The sequence below is a fragment of the Agelaius phoeniceus genome, chromosome 3 (assembly GCF_051311805.1).
Source record: "Agelaius phoeniceus isolate bAgePho1 chromosome 3, bAgePho1.hap1, whole genome shotgun sequence".
Lineage (NCBI taxonomy): Eukaryota > Metazoa > Chordata > Aves > Passeriformes > Icteridae > Agelaius > Agelaius phoeniceus.
In genome coordinates, this window is record NC_135267.1 from 32339949 (window position 1) to 32359965 (window position 20017).

The 20017-nt window shown below is 37.0% G+C and overlaps 1 protein-coding gene across 1 annotated transcript in view; it reads left to right on the top strand.

The window, feature by feature from the left end:
• Positions 1 to 20017, top strand: part of SNTG2 (syntrophin gamma 2) — a 213607-nt gene that overhangs the window by 146671 nt on the left and 46919 nt on the right. Inside the window, exons 9-10 of the mRNA XM_077175022.1 lie at positions 3173 to 3300; positions 12335 to 12464. Coding sequence (XP_077031137.1) covers positions 3173 to 3300; positions 12335 to 12464 — 258 coding nt within the window. The remainder of the gene's footprint in view (positions 1 to 3172; positions 3301 to 12334; positions 12465 to 20017) is intronic.

A 20017-nucleotide genomic window follows, 5' to 3' on the forward strand; every position in this document is an offset into this window, starting at 1 on the left:
AGTCAGGCCCTCCTCCATGTCAGCAGTACGCAGCTGTCCCAGGTAGGTAGTGATTATGTGTCATTAAAACTTGATTCTTGCTCACTGTTCTGTCAAAAACAAGGTTTTTGTGTTCAATCCATTTCTTAATGGGCAGGTGTTACAAGCAAATTGGCATTAATTGGCAACATTGTTGGTGACCTCAGCAGAAAACTGAAGGTATGAAATGATCGAGAGCATAAAAGCTGTGATTACAGAGATGAGCTCTATTTTAGTGCTTTGGAGGAATGATGTGAAGAGTTTTCAAGATGAGCAGCAGCAGCTGTTTAGTGGAGAAATGCCTTGAAGGTCAGCCAGCTCACTGCATTGGGTCAGACCAAAGAAACATCCAGCCAAAAAGCTTGTTCCCAGAAGATGCCCTCAAGAGAATGCAAGAACTGAGGAAATATGTACAGTTATTTCTAGGGAATATTTCCTGCACCTCTGGAGACTTCTGACATAGATACTTCCGGAATCAGTTTGTTATATAGACTAACACATTCATTCTCTGTTTTTATCCTACGTCTCTTACTGCTAATCAATACCCCTGCTTCTTATGTGAAAATGCCAAGTGAACCACTGTTTCTTAACCCCTTTCTCTGTTATTTATTTTTTTTACATATCTCAGTCATACAATTCCCTCAGCAGTTTCTTTTCCAGACCAATGACTCTTTGTTAATCTAATTGTTAAAAAACAATTCTGTTCAACATCTAAATTTCAAGATCGAAACTTTGAGTTGTAATCACCTGTTCATATCCCATTACAGTGTAGGAAAAGGTAATATTGTTTTTCTTCATGTCCATTGCTATACATTTATCTACTATTTTTTTAGCAATTCTTTTATCTCTCATTCAGTATATTGAGCTTCTTCCACAGCCCTTTCTCTTGTTTTTTTACTTGCTTCCTTTTCATTTTCTTATTTTTATCCATGTGTTTTGAAGAGAATATATCAACAAGGAGTCTCAGATTGAATTGTTCATAGATTATAGGTTAAATAGAACAAAAGGAGCTGCTGGTTTTATGATAGTATTTTGTTTTGATGCAATGGTCTTACAGACATACATATTCCCTGTTTTGTCCTTAAGAAGAAGAAGAGGGGTAATTCCAGCTTTATCCTCTACCATAAACTGGTTACTAGAGTATGGCTTCATAAGAAATACATATTTGAAACTTAGACTAGCTTTTGCTGTTCTTGGCCATTAATGTTCAGATCATGCAGTAGGGTTTCTGCAGATATAAGTAGTTTGGAACTGTGGGAAAAAAACAAATTACTCCTTCTAGTGTATTTTTCAAATATCAAATCTTTGAAATTGTCTGGAGAAGACCCATTTGCTTTAGGAGTTTGCAGCAGTTTTAACAGTTCAGCATTTTGACATGAATATTTCTATGCTGCAGTTTCATAGCTTTGGGGTTAATAGATTTTTTGACCAAGTGATGTTGGCCAATTTTCCCCTTCAGTTCATTAACCTAATGAATAGCTGTGATGTACATTTTCTAAAATTCTAGCTTTTTCTTGCATTGAGATACTTTTTCTTTATGCTGATACCCTACTGAAGCATTTGAGTGAAGTGTAAGGGACTCAAATGGAAATATTAAATTGCCTATGTGACCTACTCTTTTTTTTTTTTTTTTTTTTGCTGCCAAATGCTCTTAAATTACCTAGACTATTACAGAATATTTATCAGGTTGTTCAATAACCTGATAAAAGAAGTAAAAGTAATAGTTCATAAGAAAAATATTTTTATCTTTAAATTGTCTAGATGTGTATTTTGCATCTTGAGAGTTTAGAGGGTGGGAACAATAGATGATGTTGTTGCAGGAATTTTTATGTTTCTTTTTTTTTCTCATTCTTTGATTCAGTGATCATAATCAAGTATTTATATTTGACTGCAACAAGCTACCTTCTGTTTTATTCCTAGACATTTTGGTTTCCACACAGACAATGTTAGATTATGTTGATCCTTTTCAAACTTCAGATTGCATGAGGTTCTATCAATTATTTTAGTTCATGCAGAATTCTGTAATATGTGTCAGATTCTTCATTGTGATACCAATAAATACTAATAAAATAACTCCAGAAATTTCATTACAAATTTTTCTTTTACTAGGAAATTATACTTCTGTCATTAAGTCTCAGTCATCCTGTTAGAATTCGAAACTCACTATTTTGATTTATTTAAAGAAGTAAATAGATCAGCCCTTGTTGACTATAAGAAGGGGCTTTAGGGGAGGAAAAAAATCCCAAATCCTTATGAGCAAGAAAAAGAAATAGACAATTCCCAGAATGCTTTTTATTATGTGTAAGTTTTATGGCTTTTGAACACCTGCAGAACAGAACTGAATTTGGGTCATTCTGTGGTTTCTTTGCTTTCATAAATGCTACTCAGTGCTTATTTACAGCTCGTATAAAAATAACTAACTTTCAACTCTGATTTCTACTGGAAAGTTCTCCGCTCAGTGCAGGATAAAAAATTTTGGTTCAGAAAGAGCACAAATGCCTAATTTTGACCTAAATGTGTATGTCTGTAAATCTTTCTCAGCCAACTTTGTGTAAATTTTACTGGTATCTTTATAAAAGAGTGAAATGCTCAACTCTTGCCTTTCTAGTAGAGGCGTTTGAAGAAAGACTTCAAAGATAAAATTTCAAAAGTCATCCATCTATAGTATGATAACACAGGAATTAGAATTTTAAATCTACTCTTAAATTATATAAGAGCACAATGTACAAATAAATGTTCTAGTGTAGTATTTAATTAGGATATTATTTATGTCCTTTTCTCTGATGATAGAAGGATGCAGAAGAGTTATACAGAACAAATTAATTTAAACTAAAAATGTATATTATACTGCATTTAGAATAAAATCATGGCACTTACAACTGAAAGCTCTTTACTTTCTAGTATCAGTTATTAATATTAACAAAAATTTAGATGTGTTTAATGTTAAAGTAATATTGAAATTGCACCAAGAGCAAAATATCAAGATGGGTAACATATGGGTGTTCATTTCTCTACCCCACTCTGAGTTTCTTGAATACTTTTATTGTGATGATTATTCACTTCTGAGACAAACAGAGCCAGAGATGCATATTCATGGGTTTTTCACTATTTTGTATTATAAGCTCTCCTACTGTTTCTCATTTATTCTGCACAGGCTCCATCATCACCTTCTTCACCCATAGCTAATGAACCAAAATACGAGAAGCGCTGGCTAGACACCTTATCAGTTCCTCTGTCGATGGCTCGAATCTCGAGGTACAAAACCGGAACAGATAAATTAAGGTTTGTAATCTGAAAGGGGAGGCACTGGGTTAGTTAGCTGTACATAGTGTTTTGCTGTGGATTGTTGGCTTTATAAGAATTGAGTGAAGATATGAAATGCTTCTTATTAAAAGCTATGCAGTTCATCTTCTCCTAAGATTAATGGTATTCATGGTGATTACCAAAGATAAGGTAAAGCTCCTACAAATACATTTCTATAATCTGTTGTATCTTGGGAATTCAGTTAGCATCAGCAGCTAGCACAAAAGTTAATCCCAGTGTTATGTGAATGAATTTTGAAGCTACTAGATTTCCTTCAGTATACCTAATAGGATACTTCTATATTCCCCAATTCTGATTTGTCAATTAACTCTCCTTTTTCATTATAAATGATAACACAGTGCATAATCATCATGCCTGTTCTATCATGTCATATAGATATGCTTTTATCAGTGTCATAAAGAAAGTCATATTGATGAGATTTTGGCGAAGTACATGGTACAAAATGCTGTATTTTTGATCATAGATTTTTTTTGCATCTCAGAGACATAACTAATGGTTCATAAAGTAACTGTGGAATAGGATGTCAGAGGCTATTTAACTGGGCTTCAGGAAATATAAAAGCAAAAGTGAAGTTTAATAAAGCTTCAATAAATAATATGCTTGAGAAAGTTTTACACATTGCAGAATACATAAGCTTTTTCTGCAAACCATTCTATGGTACAACTGTCTCAAATCTACCAGTAGTTGTAGGCCAAGCAGTCCATAGTTCTCCATATGTGTCAGAACAGGAGTTCATTCGCTGTCATTATTTTCCATGGTCTTTATGGGTTGCCCTATTTTTATTTGCCTCTAATACATATTAAGGAGATAATTGGAATCTCTATTGAAGAGTCAATGTACAGGTCACCTGCTATGAGGAGGTACCAGAAATTCATGTGAAAACCTTTATTGACTTATGCCAGATTTTTTACCTGTTTCCTCAAAATGACCTGAAAAGCATTATTTTTCTAGTAGGACAGATATGCTGCTTTAACTTACAGCAATTCATCTTCTAAGGCAGTTGGCAGCTCCTCTCCCAGACTTTGTGTTAAAGCATCACAGGTGAATAATAAATTGTCCAGAAAAGTTTTAGCTTCTTCCACAGACTTTCTTTTAACTCTTAATTCTCTTCAACTTAGTGTCTCATCACTTCTCCACCACTTTCTTCCTCTCTACTTCAACTAACAAGTTCATGCTGTCCAGTCTTGTCCAACCTATCACAGACCTCCAACCATTCAAGGCTTAGACATTCAGTGAATTAAGTAAAAAAATCTCAGTGTTCACATTTAGACATTAACTTATCAGTGTTCTAGAATCTGAAGGATAAATTGAAGAGGACAGGACATTTAAACCTCTGACTTCAGTTACCACCCTGACAGTTTGAAGTGCTTTCATTCCTGTGCTGTGTACTTTACACATTAGATGGAGAAATCCCAAGGGATTCCAGTTCCCAGAAGAGTGGCATGTGAATTTTGAGAATTCTTTGAAGTACAATGGTTCCAGCTTTGTTCTGGGTCTGGCTGAGATGGAGCTCATCTTCTTTATAGTAGTCCATATGGTGCTGTGTTTTGATTTGTGACTAAAGCAATATTAATAGCCCACCAGTATAGTGGTTGTTGCTGACCAGGGCTTGCACACCGTCAAGGCTTTCTCTTTTTCTTGGTCTGTCCTACACAGTAAATAGGCCCAGGGTAGGCAAGAACTTAAGAGGAGGCACAAGCAGGACCAGTGAACCAAACTGACCAAAGGAATATTCCATGCTGTGTAGCATCTTTGCTCAGCAATAAAAACTGAGCAGAGAGAGCGTGGGGGAAGTGAGCCATTTCGTGGAGACTGACAGGACATCATTCTGCTTGTGAGAGACAGTGAGTGGTTGCATTTGCATCACTTGTTTTGTTGTAATTTAGTTAGTTGGGGGTTTTCCCTCTTCTGTTTGTTTATTAAACTTCCTTTGTTTCAGCTTATGAGTTTTTTTCTTCTTCAAATCCTCTCTGCTATGCCTCTGGAGAGGGCTGGGGGAGTGAATGGCAGTGTGGATGCTTGGCTGCTGGCCTGAGATCAACCCATCACAGATATGTTTTTTGTGTAAGATTTGAGGAACTTAGTGCTTTCAGTTTTAGTCTTGGAGAGATATATTCTCTTGTGATGTATCTCGCTCCCATATATATTTAGTATATATTCCACTCTTCTATTATTAGTGGAGTTTTATTATTGTTGTATACACTGTGAAGGAATATGAAATAGTGCCATAAAGCCTACTGCCATCCCATAATACTTTACTTCTAGAGTAAGTGCTCCTTGCTTGTTTTGGTGAACCAACAAATCAGCTATATGAGCATTAAAGGGATATTGCCTTGAGGTTAACTGTGCATGAGGCATTTCCCATATTCTTACTAAAAGTGGGATTTCTGTGCCTGAGGCACACCAGACTGCTCTTACCCTGTACTGTGAAATGCATGTATGTATTTTTACTATTACCCAACTCGTATCCTCTTTTTGCATTTCCCCATGTTCATATATGTATAGTGTCCAATGTATGTCTTCTGTAATTATTCTCTAAAATTAAATACTTGCTTTGCATGAAATAAAACCTCTGATCAGTCTAGATAAAAATCCGGCTTTCAACCATATCTGCCTGTCTTTGTTCCCTTTTACATTGCAGCCATCCGTCTAAAGCCATTGGAGTGAGCCTGAATTCATTCCCCTGAATGGATCACAGATCCTTCTGACTATTTCCTAATTTTACCATATTTATTTGGAGCCTATTTTCATACATGGGTTGATAGCATGTTTGTTTTTCCTGTACTACATGAATCCATGAGTCTGTCATAACTTGTATGTATCCTGCATGTTCTTAGGCTGTATTATTTCCTTTGTAGATAAACTGTGCAGTTTAAATTCTTCTGTACCTCAGTTGAGTTTTCCAGTAGCTTTGCCCAAAAAAAAAGGCATACTTTCAGCATATTCTTGTGTCATGAGATGGCCAAGATCACATCTATCTGTTTGATTCTTATTTGTTGTTCATGTGAAAAGAAAGGCAACTTGCCTCTGGCTTTTCAGTTCACTTGACTTTTTATTGTATGTTTCACAGGAAGTCTTTAGACTGTGACTTTATGACAAAGGAATATTTTTTCATATATTTTAAATTCTGTTAACACCATATGTATTAACAGAAACAAGAGAGAATGGGATAGATATTCTCCTTCCATATAAAGGAATGGCTGAAAATACTGCACACTGGGCCTGTGAAATATGTCTATCAATACCACAAAACAAAAGCAAAAAAAATTTCCTCTGAATATTTTAAAAGAAAGATAAGAAACATAGTAGGTGTCATTCCTGTTCTCAATGGAAGATTAAACTTTGTATCAATTACAAAATCAGCTTGAATTAGTGTATTTCGAATTCTTGATATGGTTGGAGTCGGTCTGAAGATATTTATATATGTAGCATGCTAATTAGTCTTTTTGATTAGTTAGAAATTCAATAACTTTTTTATTCATTTGCCTTTATTATACGGCACTACTGCTTCTATTATTCTGGACTTCTCACTAATCCATCAATGTAATTTTTCTCTGTAAGAAGTAAGGCAATATAAATGTAGTGAGAATGCTATTGCTGTGAATACTCTTAATTGCTAGTTGGAAGTGGGAACATTTTTTAACTGTTGAGGATTGAATTGGTCAATAAATGTGATGTAAGCTTAACAGAGAAATAATATCAGTAAGTTTTTCTCACCCAAAGGAATTTGTGGTTCATATTCTAGTTTGGGGGGATTTTCTTTTTTAAGATAGAAAAGTAAAGATAGGTAGTTTTTTAGAAGCTGAGGAACACAGTTCATGCACTGTAGTCTTTTTTTGCTATGGAATTGTTATTTGGGGAAATGCAGATATTACTATTTTTAGTCCTTACAGCTGATACTGGTAGTATTGTATAATAATTTTATACAGTGTATTGGCAGAAACTTTGAGTAAAGGTACAATGCCTATAACATCTTGAATATTATGAGTAGAGACTGAAGAAAACATGCTTATTTCGAATATGGGAGACTGAAATAGTGAGTGGAATGAAAGTAATTCACGCCCAGTAGCTATGAGCCCATGTAGCTGTGATGTCAATTACAAAGCAACCTAATTAGATTTAGCGTTATTTTTATTTCATGGTATTCTGACCATTGCAATTACTCCAAAGTATTGTGTATTTTTAATTTTTTTATGTGTTCGCTGGTTTCTTAACAGATTTTTTCTGAAGAATGATATTTTCCATTTATCATTTCAGTAAGTTAACAAAATGCGTTTAATTAGATAAATAAGTTGAAAACTAAGAAATTGAATAAACCATTTTTAAAAAATTCGAAATTAAGCACAATCTCACTGAGTTACACAACTGAATGAACTTTCTCACAGTTTTCTGACACATCAGTTAGAAAATATCTGTAGAAGCATAAATGTCTGTGTTCCTTCAGTTATGTTATTTGGTCGCTATAAGTGTAATGAAAATAAAAGTTACAATAGTGGAATCAAAACGTTCCCCCCAAAACCACAAACATAAAATGCAATCAAGTTTGTGTTGTGATATCTTCTGAGCTATGTCATTTCTGTTGATAGTCCAGTTATATGCTCACATTTAAACATTTTGTAAGGTACGAGGTTCTGTGACATTTACAACACAAAATCCCATTACTTCTAACATGACATTTCAAAGAGATTAAGTAATTCAGATTCTTTCTTTTGGAGAATTTCCACTCAGATCTACCCATAGTCCTTAAAACTTCAGTCTAAGTAGATATTCTAGCAAGAGGGCTGTGTAGTATTTTATACAAGCCACAATACAATGTTGTAACAAAAGCAACAAAAACTAACTCAAACATAAAAAAAATTATACAAACAGGAGGGAGTACTGATTCAGGACCTGGGAATATGCAAAACTGATTAAATCCATCTGTCTGTATCAGCATGGCAGTAAAGATAAAAGAGCTGCAGTCAAGCCTACATCTAGATTTTTGTAGAAATATCTATATTATAAAATACCTATGTAAGTCTAAGAGAGATGGTTTCACATGGCACAGATACTAAAAAATAAAAATATATGCTTTGCTGGAATTCTTAGCCTCCAGTAAAATAAAAGTTCAGCTCTTTCCATTTCAGCTGGCACTGAAAATACTTTTTATCTAAGAAAAGTCTTTGGATTTAACACCTCTATAGTAGCAAACTGCTTATATGGAAAAATTTCCTTACTAATATTAATCAATAGTACTCGTTTAAAATTTATCAATTTCAAGAAGACAACCTAAAGTGTGCAAATGCTCATCTGTTATTCTGACTGCCATGCTCACAAAGATATAGTTTATTTTATTACAAGAAATTAATGCCATAAACAAACTCCATAAGAGACCAGGAATGCAGATCTATTCATACTTTCACCATGAAAGTGAGATAGAAAGACTGAGTATTGAAAATAGTGACTCATGCTCCTTAGCAGAAATGCTTGAAGGAAACAAATTTACAGATAGGGAGAGAAATCTCAAAATAAGAAATGTGATGGCAGTGCAACACAAATTTCTAGTATTTAGGAAATGCAAATATTAATTTCTTGCTCTAGTTACAGTAGTCAGTAGCATAACTTCAGTAATAGAAGATGTAGAAATTTCCTCTGTCTGTGTTTTAAAATCATCTTAGGGCCTCAGGGAAAAAAGAAATACAAACCAACAAAGAAAATAAAAACCCTACAGAAACTTTATAGCATCTTGAAACCTTTCAAACTTATTATTTGGTATTAAATGGAAAGCTCCTCCTTGACAGCTAACAGGAGTAGGTGTTTCGTTGTGTCTTTTTTTCTTTTCTCTGTTTTGAGGAAATGGCAGAGAGAAATGCATGTCACTTAAGCCTGTAGGATTTATTTTCTTGTGAGTTCCAGTGCCATCTTGGAGCTCGCTTTGATTGTTTCACTTAAAATAAAAGCCTTAGGATTTATTTTGTTAAGCTTTTATTTTAGTTTGGTTATCTGTTTTCACTTGTAGCCTTCTGCACACTATGCTTTCTAGAACACAGTGTGGTACATGGAACAATATCAATATATTATGGGATCTTCAGAGAGAAACTTTTGTAACTGAAAGCAAGAAATAAAGTAAAGTTAATAGTAAAGTTGATTAAGATTCAGGGCAAAAACACTGTGTTACTACCATGACTGGCATATGTAAACTTTGAAAAGCACTGGCTGTTTTTTATCCTGTGTCATTTACACTGAACTGCTTTCTGATAAAACCACATTCCTGTCAAGGCAGCACAGTGGGGACAGCAGTGCCCCAAAGGTCTCAGTCTTGTGTGCCAGGCAATGTGACCACCACTGGCTCATCAGAAGCCTTGAACCAGCCTGAGCCCTGGATAAAGAATGTCCTGGAGTGAGTGTGCTGGAGCAAGGGAACACGCTCTGCAGGCAGGCTTGGGGACCTTGGCAGACTCCCCACTGAGCAGTAGCCAGCTAGGCACAGGTTCAGTGACGAAGTCCCATGTAAGGGGCTGTGTTAGCAATAACATAGTCAAGGGAAATGGTTGTTATCATCTGTTCTCATCTACTTGCATTCCTGAGGCCACACCTGAGGTAGCTCCCTCTGTGTCCAGTTTTGTTGTTCCTATGGAAAAGATTTGTATTTTAAGCAAGATAGTGAGGAGGCTGGACTAGAGGACTTGCATGATCCCTCACACCCTATTTGATTCTGTGCAAATATCTTGTTAGTGAAGTGTTCTCTAGATGAATATTGAATATCATTAACTGTCTGTAATTGATCACCATATTTTAAAAAGGATAAAGAACAACAGGAATTTTAGTGTAATCCACCCTATCACCAGCACCCCGTTTCAAATGATAAAATATTTGGTAATTTTTATAATAAAAGTTGTTTTTTAAAATTTTGTTGGCCTATTTTGGTTGCCTCAATTGTTAACTGAGGAGTTCCCTTCTGTGATCTTTCATCAGCCACTTAGGTAACTTTGTGCCCCTGGGATAAGGCATTCAGGTCTTTGTGTGTCTGCAGAAGCTGAGTTAGTATCTAGACACCCTGTGGTTCCATGGAGAGCACATCCTATTGCTTGGCTCTCTTAAATGCTCTGGACAGGCCTCTTGCTGTGTAAGGATCCTAGCATCTTAGCTTTGATATTTGTATGGGCTACCTAAGCTGGGCATTGTGAAGGGCTGCTCCTCACAGCATTACATTAAGTCTGTTTGCAGGCACCAGTGTGTATCAATGCATAATGGCTGACAGATTCTCACTGTCTCAGTGGGATGCTGAGGAGATCATGCCATAAGTCATTTTATAACAGCACTGTTGGGATCTTTGTCAGAACCTTAGGTAAAATGAACAATATGTTTGGGAGGTGATTATTTTGCTCAGTTTACTTGAAGGCAATAAAAGGATTTTTGAAAAATCCTTTCTTTCTGAAGAGGTGAAAGAGATTACTGGAATAAAAGTGACACAGAATTGTGCCACTGACATCAAGTTTTAGTAGTTCCCATGATTATTAAGTCATGAAAGAAAAATGGACAATTGGCTGATATATATCTAAGTCTTCAGGCCAAGCATGTTAATTTTTGCAAACAGCAGATAGAATGCTTTGCAACTCCTTTAAAAGCAAAGCATCTCACATATATCTATTCAGATACATTGTCTTATTTATATTGTGTATAATGGGTAGTCCTTTTCTAGCAAGTATATAGAGTTCAGTATTCATGTTCACCATCAAACTCCCTACAAATGACAAAGATTAGGTTAATAATTTCTTCCCTAAGGGTCGTGGAATGAATAACTGCACATTAACCACTAGATGTCATTTTGAATGTTGACATATATCATCAATTAAGCAGTAGAGGATTTAACCTTATATCTGAGATCCCCAGGACTCTCAGCAACTTCATAGAGCAGTATTCTGATTCAGTAGCTAGCTTTCTTCTAGGTTGGTACCAGAAATGGGGCAATATAGCATATAAGTATAAATATCTAATTTACAAATGTAGAAGGCAGTGGTGATATTCTCCATATTATACACAAAACAAACATATGCAAAATCATTTACCTAATTACAATTGCCTTTCACAGTAGTGTATAACTAAAATCTACCTCTTTTGGCAATCATAGGCATTTAAATAATCTGGTTATCTTTCTGAAGTTTAGTTATTGCAACTATTGTATGTCACTTTTTTTAAATTTAGACCAGTGTACTTTCATGCCACTACTTAATGAGCTTTTGTGGTTCCTATAGGAAAATTTTAAGAGTTAAAAAAGCATATCCCACCAGCATTCAGATGTAGGGGATTTCAAAGGTACATATGCAGTGCCTTACTTACTGCAGATAGTGAGGGAAGGAAAGCATTGGTATTTGCAGAATAAAGTTGCTATAAACACATAAAAGTTGCATTAAAAGTTAACAAAATGCAGTTGCACATTAGCCTGAGTCAATGCTGTTTTGAGAAGACTGTTTAGGGAAAATTTTTGAAAAAGCTTCTAAGAATGTTTTTCAAATTCCTATGACATAAAAGTGCTTGAAGTAAGCATTGCTTTGAATGCTACATAAAAAAGGTTTAGGAATCCAAGAAATGGAAGCTAGGGAAGACAATGCTTTGAGTCTTTATACATTCCTAGTAAATGAAGCCAAAATGCAATAAATAAAATTGGCATTTTGGTTTAACAAAACACTATTTTTTTTTTTCAAAAAGGCCCAATGCATATTTCCTGAACACACTACCCTAAGTTCAATAAATATGAACATAATATGTATACCCAGGGGAAGTAAATGATCATCAGCACATGTGTATATTGGTACGTAAGAGAAAGAACTTGTATCTGTTACTCTTGGTGCTGCCCTATTATCCTTGGTTTTGTTGCCTTTCTATTGATTGGTAAATAAAACAGTCAAAAACTTGTCAAAAGGCATAAAAATCACTTGAACACTGATAAATATTGGGCAGTTTCAGAAAACTGACATATCTTCCTTTACGGATATATTTCTTCTTACTGCAGATCTAATGCATTTGAAGTGCTGGCACTCGATGGAGTTAGTACTGGGATACTTCAGTTTTATACAGCCCAGGAGAGTGCTGACTGGCTGAGAGCAATGTCTACTAACATCAGTGATTTGACACTTCAAAATGTATGTTACTTTCTGCATATTTTCTTGTTTATGCTATTGTAAAGTTATTTCTAGTTTTCAAAGGGTAAAAAACAGTTCACCTTTAAGTACAATATATAAAATGCTTGTGTATGGGGAGGAAAAGGAGAAAGGACAAAACAGGGAGAGGTTGCCTGATCAAAAGCATCAAGAAGTTTTCAAGGCTTGCAGTGTTAGCATAGAACAGAAACCCGTAGAAAATCAGATTACATTTATCATTTTAAAGATTTTTAGGTCAAAATATGTATCAGTACTGGTCATTTCACAGACCTTTAGATGTGACAAAATATTTCATTTTCACATTTTTGTAGTTAAACTGTGCTTGAAATTAGCATTTGTTGCTTATTTTTTTTTATTTTACCTTAATAAAGTCATGTTCAGCAGCTCTTTGTCAGATTTGTTTATTTTGAAACAAGCATGTGAAAATTCTGTAGCTAGTGAAGAATGATTTACTGAGACTTACTGGAGACAGTAATTTTACATCTCTAAGTTGTCTAAGAGTTGATTTATTTAAGGACACATTATTCCATCTCACTTCCTAGAAGTATAAAGATGCTTATGCTATTTTAAGTTACTCCTGTAAATTAATAAGTAAAAATTGCCTTTGCAAGCAGAAGTATTAACTAATCCCCAGAGAAACAGAAAATAACTATTTGGACAGCACATCTATTATTCCATCAAAGAGCAGCTAAAAACATTGATAAATATGGAATTAACTATGAAGTTAAATAGGGAACTCAATAATGTACAATTTTGAAAGTATATTTGTCTTCATGAAATGATAAAATTCAGTGATGAAAATGCAATAGCACAGCTGTCCCTGAAAAAATTGCCTGTGCAGGTTTTAATCTTTTCTTTGTCTACATGTGCATAGTCTGTTAACTTCTTTCATAAATTATGATTTAGTAGCCTGACTTGTATTTGTGCTTTGTACTCTAAATGAGCTGTTGCTTAGGTCTCCAGATTATATTGTGAAGAATTTGTATTAAATTTCAACATAAATCTTTAAGTCTGTTGGTTAAAACAGACATAAAATTTAATTTGTTTTCCTATTCTTCAAAAGCTACATGAATCACATTTGATCATAATAGTTCATTTATTCCATTAATTCTTTTAAAATATTCAATTCCTTAAGCAATCTCTTTGTCAAAATCAGACGTTTTTGCTTATGACGTGTTCTTTTTAAATACTATTTAGTGACTCACATAATGTACAGGGTATTATTATGTAATAATTCTAAGAAAATGTATGGTAATATTTCTAGAGAAATTCCAATTCATAGTTACTAAGCCTTTTTTTTTTTCTTTCTAGAGAAATTCACTGAATAAAAGCCATTCCAATGATATAAGTGAATAAGAATAAAAATAAATGCAGGCAGCTTTTGTTAGTCATAGGGTGCTAGTCAGTTTTTTCCAAAGGACTCTGTGCAGTAATTATGTGTCCTGACAGAGTATCTTCACTGTGCTGTGACCTGTCAGCAGCAATATTTTATTATGAACTGAGGGCTTTCTTAGTCTTCTCCACTATCTATTACTAGTGAACTCTGTCAACAAAGTAGTGCATCTGGTGTTCATATAGCTGGCAGTTCCCAGGAAGGGCCTGAGAAACAACAGTCATGATGAATATCCATGTTTTGTGTTCTTAGTGACTTACAAAGCAAACTCATATAAGTTCATATGAGAAGAATGTAAACTTTTTTGCTTGGACAGTGGCTTTCCAGGTTTTGTCAGGCATGCAGCCTGTGGTACAACTGGAAAGGTCAGGCCAGAGAATTTATTTAATTATTGATCATCAGAAGAGGAGATGCAGTAGTCAGTGAGAATCCCTTTTGTTGCAAACTATTTTTAAGACAGTGATTGAGAGGCTGGAGTACAGCAGAAGGCTGGACAGCTCTCTGCCTCTGAGCAGACAGAAAACACACACCACCCTCCACAGTGCTTAGGACAGGCCTTTGAATCCAGCTTCTTGAAAGTCCATTTGGAATCCTTTTGGTTACCTTAGTCTTATAATTTCAAAAAATAATTCTTTTCTTATCATACCTCTGACACTGACATTGGGGAATGTATCTGTCATTCCTTCAGAGCTTCTTCCTGTCTCTGCACTTCTCCACTCCTGTAGAGTGTCTCCCCATTCTCCAGGACCAAAGATAATCACTACTCATTCAGAAATTATTTCAGAGAGTTCCTTATCTGGTTATGGGTTATTTTCATGAGTACTTGCTGACTCAAAGTTCAGTTGCTTCTCCAAATAGGTAAACTATTGATTTCCTATTCTGTCCCACACCATCATCTCAGTATGGAAATTAATTACTAGATACATGGTCAAAATGGACTTTTTTGCTAACACTGTTGGCATAATGTCAGCATCCTTACCTGAGATATTATGAGGTTTTTAAGCAATACTTACCATTATTCATGTTTTACTTCCACACATTTTTAATTTTGTTCTTCTGGTACTTGTTTCATGACTTTAGCAACTTTTCTTGTACCTTAGTCATTCTTACTTAAACTGTGCCTATTTGTGTTACTCTTATCTACATTTTTTACCCTACATATTTGCATGATGTTTTAAATAATTTCTTTTAGAATTTTAATTCTTAAAGAGCTCCTAATAGGGATTTTTTGTACAGTGCACCAAATCTTTCCTGTATCACTTTACCCTAATATACTTTTTTTTTATTATTTTACCCTAATAAAGTCATGTTCAGCAGCTCTTTGTCAGATCTCCTGCTGATGCCAGGAGACAGTCCTAGTGTAGGTAGTGCAAAAATAGCTCTGCCACAATGTGACACTTCTGCTAATGTCAGACTACTCTTTTGAAGTACTACTGAAACATCTAACATCTATACAAAGGCAAGCTCTCTGGGGATCAAGTGTATAGGAGGAATCATCTTTCAACAGTGGAGATGTGAGAATTTGTCACTGCATAGGAGTGCTGTCCCTGTACATATTTAGAGAGTGTTACTTGGTAGATGAGAAATAATGACTCTGGTACCAGCCTGGACTTAATTCTTAGATGAGAGAGGAGCACAGGGAATGCTGCAATGTGGAGAAAAATGTAAGTGTCTTTTCAGCCCTCATTGCTGATACATGCGTTGTATGCTTAGCTCAGAAAATTTCCTAGTTACAGTCAGCTTTACAAGCAACATGCATTTCTGAGGACCCTTGCCCCAAATTATTTATCTCTCTGTACATATTCTGTTTTTGTCACATCCTTTTCTACCAGCATGAAACTACCCTATCATCTTCCCTTGTGATTCAGTCCTCATTTTCAATATTCTCAAAGCTTTTTGCATTTATCCTTGTCAGAAATAAATGCAGGTGAATCAGCATCTCAGATTTATTTCTTCATACACCTCTTTTCTTGCAGAAGGAGGTGCCGTTGAAAAAACTGAGAGAAGAGGAGTAACAGAAACTGGCAGTGAATCTTCCATGATTAAACAAAAGCACAGGAAATAAATTATTCTGCCTGTGCTTCTCACTGCTCCTGTTCTTAATTTCTTCAGCTGAAGGGTTCTTTGTAGGCTGAAGTGACAGTGCTGTAATGGCTATGACTTTCTAGGAGAAAGGTCTTTGGGATAATTTATATTTCTCTGTTTTTCACCATTCAGATTGACAGCTATAAGATATATGCAGGTTTTCTCATGGATCTTAAGTATTGTCTTTGAAATATAACACTGAGCATAATTTCAGTCATAATCAGTAGAAGCACCTAAAGGTAATGCTGTCAGTTCATTTACATTATAGAGATTTGTTTCTTATATATAAAAATTTCTCAAGGTTTAGTGTTTTTTCACAGTAAATTTTATTGGTGTTATTGTTTAAAAAAAATTGTAAATAAATGAGTGGGTCATAAGCAGGTCAGAGAACAAGTTATGATGCTCTTGTTCCACTTAAAACATTATTTATGATTTTTATAAATCATTCCAGCAGTTTCATTGGAGGATGGTAGAAACTTAAAATTTGATATTAAAGTGGGGTTATTAATCCAGATCACATTTATGCCCATGACATCTTTTTAATTGTATATGTCATAGTCTGTAAACCTCTTCTTTTATTTCTTCATGTAAACACATATCTTGGGATATTTTGTGTTGCAGTTGTGTGAAATGTCTGTTGTAATAGGGAGAGACTTATGAAATATGAGCTTTAAACATACATTAAGAAAAAAGAAAGAAGATTGAGGAGGTCTTGTTTTCTTTACACAGCAGATTGTGGGGTACATGTAGATGGAAACAAAATCCTTGTGTGTAGGAAGCAGTATACAAATTTGACTGACTCAATGATTATACAAACAGTTCTATTCCCAGGGTGAGAATGCATAATATTTCTTCACTGCTGCTTTTTTGTTGTTTTAAATGCAAAGTTTCCCATTGAAAGTAACACAGTTCAAACTATAGAGGTTGTAAAGGGTAGTCAGTAGGGATAGGACCCACGTCCCCTAAACTTGGCCAAGCAATAAGCAGTCACAGAGGATACTAATACAGCTAGGAAAAAATAGGTGCCTGTCAAGATCCTTCACTGTTTTCTTGAAAGAGAATAAAGGTATATGTGAAATAAATCCCAGCCTGGGAGGCATTTAGATTTAGGTAAATGGTTCTGAATGATTTTAGTTCCTGCCCTGTATGTATCCATTTAGAGCAGAGCACAGGAATTGCAATTTGCTTAATAGTTCCTTTTCCAAGTAGCCTGCAGTCTTTGCAGACCCAGGTTTTTTGTTTTAGTTCCCCTGCTGTGTCCAGCTCACATTTCTATACAGCAGTGCTAGCAAGGTAAATGTATCCCATTTGTATTCCTGCCTGTCTGCACCAGCTGTGGAGGCATGTGAAGGGCACACGTGGTGCCAGGTGAAGTGAAGAGTTCGTACTTCTCAGCCCTGTGACACTGGGATGCAATATGATATAGAAGCAGATCTTTTTCTACTCCCCACAGCAACATCAGGGCTGCAGCCATCCTGCTTGGAATAGGGAATGAGTTGCCTGTGCAGTGAAAAACTGTGGAGTCCAAAGCATTCTTCCCTTTTATCCTTTCCAATAGGATGCTGGGCTGGTTATTAGGGTGCTCTCCAAAATATTCTACCTGCTTGGTGCAGAAAACCTTCATAGCCAGTCTGACACACTTTCTTGCAATGGTTTGTGCTATAGTAATCTTATTGAATATGGTTTTGGACACCTGAAAGGAAATTATATTTTCTGTGTGTCTAACATGGCTTTTCTGTAGTTACTTTGTGTATGTATTTGTGTCTGAGGCACAGGAGAAAGGTTGGTCTTGACTATGGGCAGGATGTATCAGCATTTCTACTGACATTGAAGTATTCCAGGTGACTTTTCATTATGTCCTGCACAACTCTTCTAGCAGGATTAAGCCCACCACCAAAGCAGACTGGTGACTGCTTCCTTCTGCAATACTGGCCATTTCACCAATTTGTTTTAACCAAGTTACAGAGTGAGGTTCTTGAGTTCCAGCTGGTTTGTTACTGAGGGGCCCCATGGAGGACTCTTCTCCCAGCCAGTGCTCCAGGGCCAGCTCCAGAACAGTGCAGCCCTGCAGTTGTGCCGGGCTCAGGAGGGCACGCACACCTGGTGCATGACCTGCCAGGAGCCTTGCTGGGGCCACTCTGTCCAGTCAGCAGCCAAATTCCAGTTCCATCTTCCTGATTGCACCCTGCCTGTGCTAAGCAGGGGGTGCCAGCCCTGCAGTCTGTGACCCACTGCTGTTGTGGTAGTCCCTGCTCCTCCTCTAGGGTGGCCAGGAGCTGTTAGGGCCACTTCAAGAGCCTGGCAGGATCTCCCAACACACAGCCCAAAGTGACAGCCAGGCCTGGCAGATGCCCCTGGCTCCCTGTAGCTTGGCCACCTCTACCTCAGACCCTCAGTCAGCCCCAGCTGTCTGACCCGCCAGCACATCTGCACCATTTAACTGCACAGTTCAGTTCCAAAGGGCTGAAAAAGTGAGTGTGTGAGAGGGAGAAGAAACCCTGATGGCCTATGATGGGTTAGGACTGACTGGAGAGCTCCTACAGCCCTGAGCATTGCTATCACCCTCTGTCCATACAGTCAAGACTCCTATTGTCATCCTACCCCTCCACATTGCCTTTTTCCTAAGGTCATTTTGTTAATGATCATAGATACTTGACTCAATGACTTGTTATTGTCCTCAGTTAGGTGCAAGAGTGTGTGTGTATGTGTGTGTGTGTGTGTGTGTGTGTGTGTGTGTGTGTGTGTGTGTGTATAAACCTGGACACATCCTGAGGCCTGTGTCATTACCATGACACAAAGTCTGTCGGCCCATGCAGGTGTACTGGGTCTGGCTGGGATGGGGGGAGCCCTCTTTGTAGCAGCAGGTGCTGTGTTTTGTATTTGTGGCTAGAACAGCATTAATAACACACCAGTATTTTGATTGGTGCTGAACAGTACTTGCATGGAATGAAGGCTTTGCCTTTTTCTCTCTGACACACCCCACCCACCTCAGTAGAGGATGGAACAAGGAATTAGGAAGGGACATGGATGGGTTAGCTGACCGAAAGGGACATGGATGGGTTAGCTGACTGAAAGCAGGAAAAGAAATATTCTGTTGCGGTGTGAAGCAATATCCTGTTTCACCTTTGCCAGTCCCTCAGGTGTGCTAACCTCTCCCTTCCCCTCCCCCTTGCCCCCTTGCTAACTGCTGTCCGTCAATCTTAACATTCCAGCAAGGGCATTGTCTGGTTGGTGCAGTTCAAAAGATGCTTCTCAGCCCTGGGGTCATTGGTCAGTCTAGGTGTCATTGTCCCCTGGTCATTGGCCAGTCTAGATGTCATTGCCCCCCTTCCACCTGGTTGGTGGCACACCTGCCCCTTCCCCTCCCCTTTCCCCAGGCTTAAAAAGACACGAGACCATGCAGTTGGGATTCTGTTGGAGCTGTTACCAAGATTCAGAGATCTGTGACCATGGAATAAAACTCTGGATTAACTCTCCGGCAGAATCCGTTTCCTTTTCCTCTTCACCTCGCCTAAAGCCTTTCCATTAGAAGTAAAAACTGAATTCCTGCTTGCCTGGACTTGTTCCAAGTGCCAGCTGCAACATACAGCCAGCCAGGGGTGTCTCTGAGGTGAAAACACCACAGTTGCTGCCTCTGGTCAAGCAGCAAGGGCCAGAAGAGCCCAGGCACGTTCCACCCAGTAATATTGGGATCATATTCCAATATTATTCCACACCATTGTGCCCAGCAATTGAAATGACATCATGGAGAAAAGAGGTGTGGGTTTGTCTTCCAAGGTGGCTGTTGCTTGAAGCCTGCTTGTGGGAGGCAGAGAGTGATTGCATTCACATCAGTTGAATTTTTCTTGTTTCTTTCACTTTAATTCTGTTCATTTTGACTCAGAAGTTTTCTTCCTTTTGCTTTTCCTATTCTCTCACCCTTGCTGCTGGTAGGGAGGAGGAGTGAGCAGCTATGTGGATGCTCAGCTACTGGCCAGAGCCAACCCACCATAGCAGTCAATGGCATCACCATATTAACATGAGTTACATCCACAGATTTGATCTTACAAATCTCATG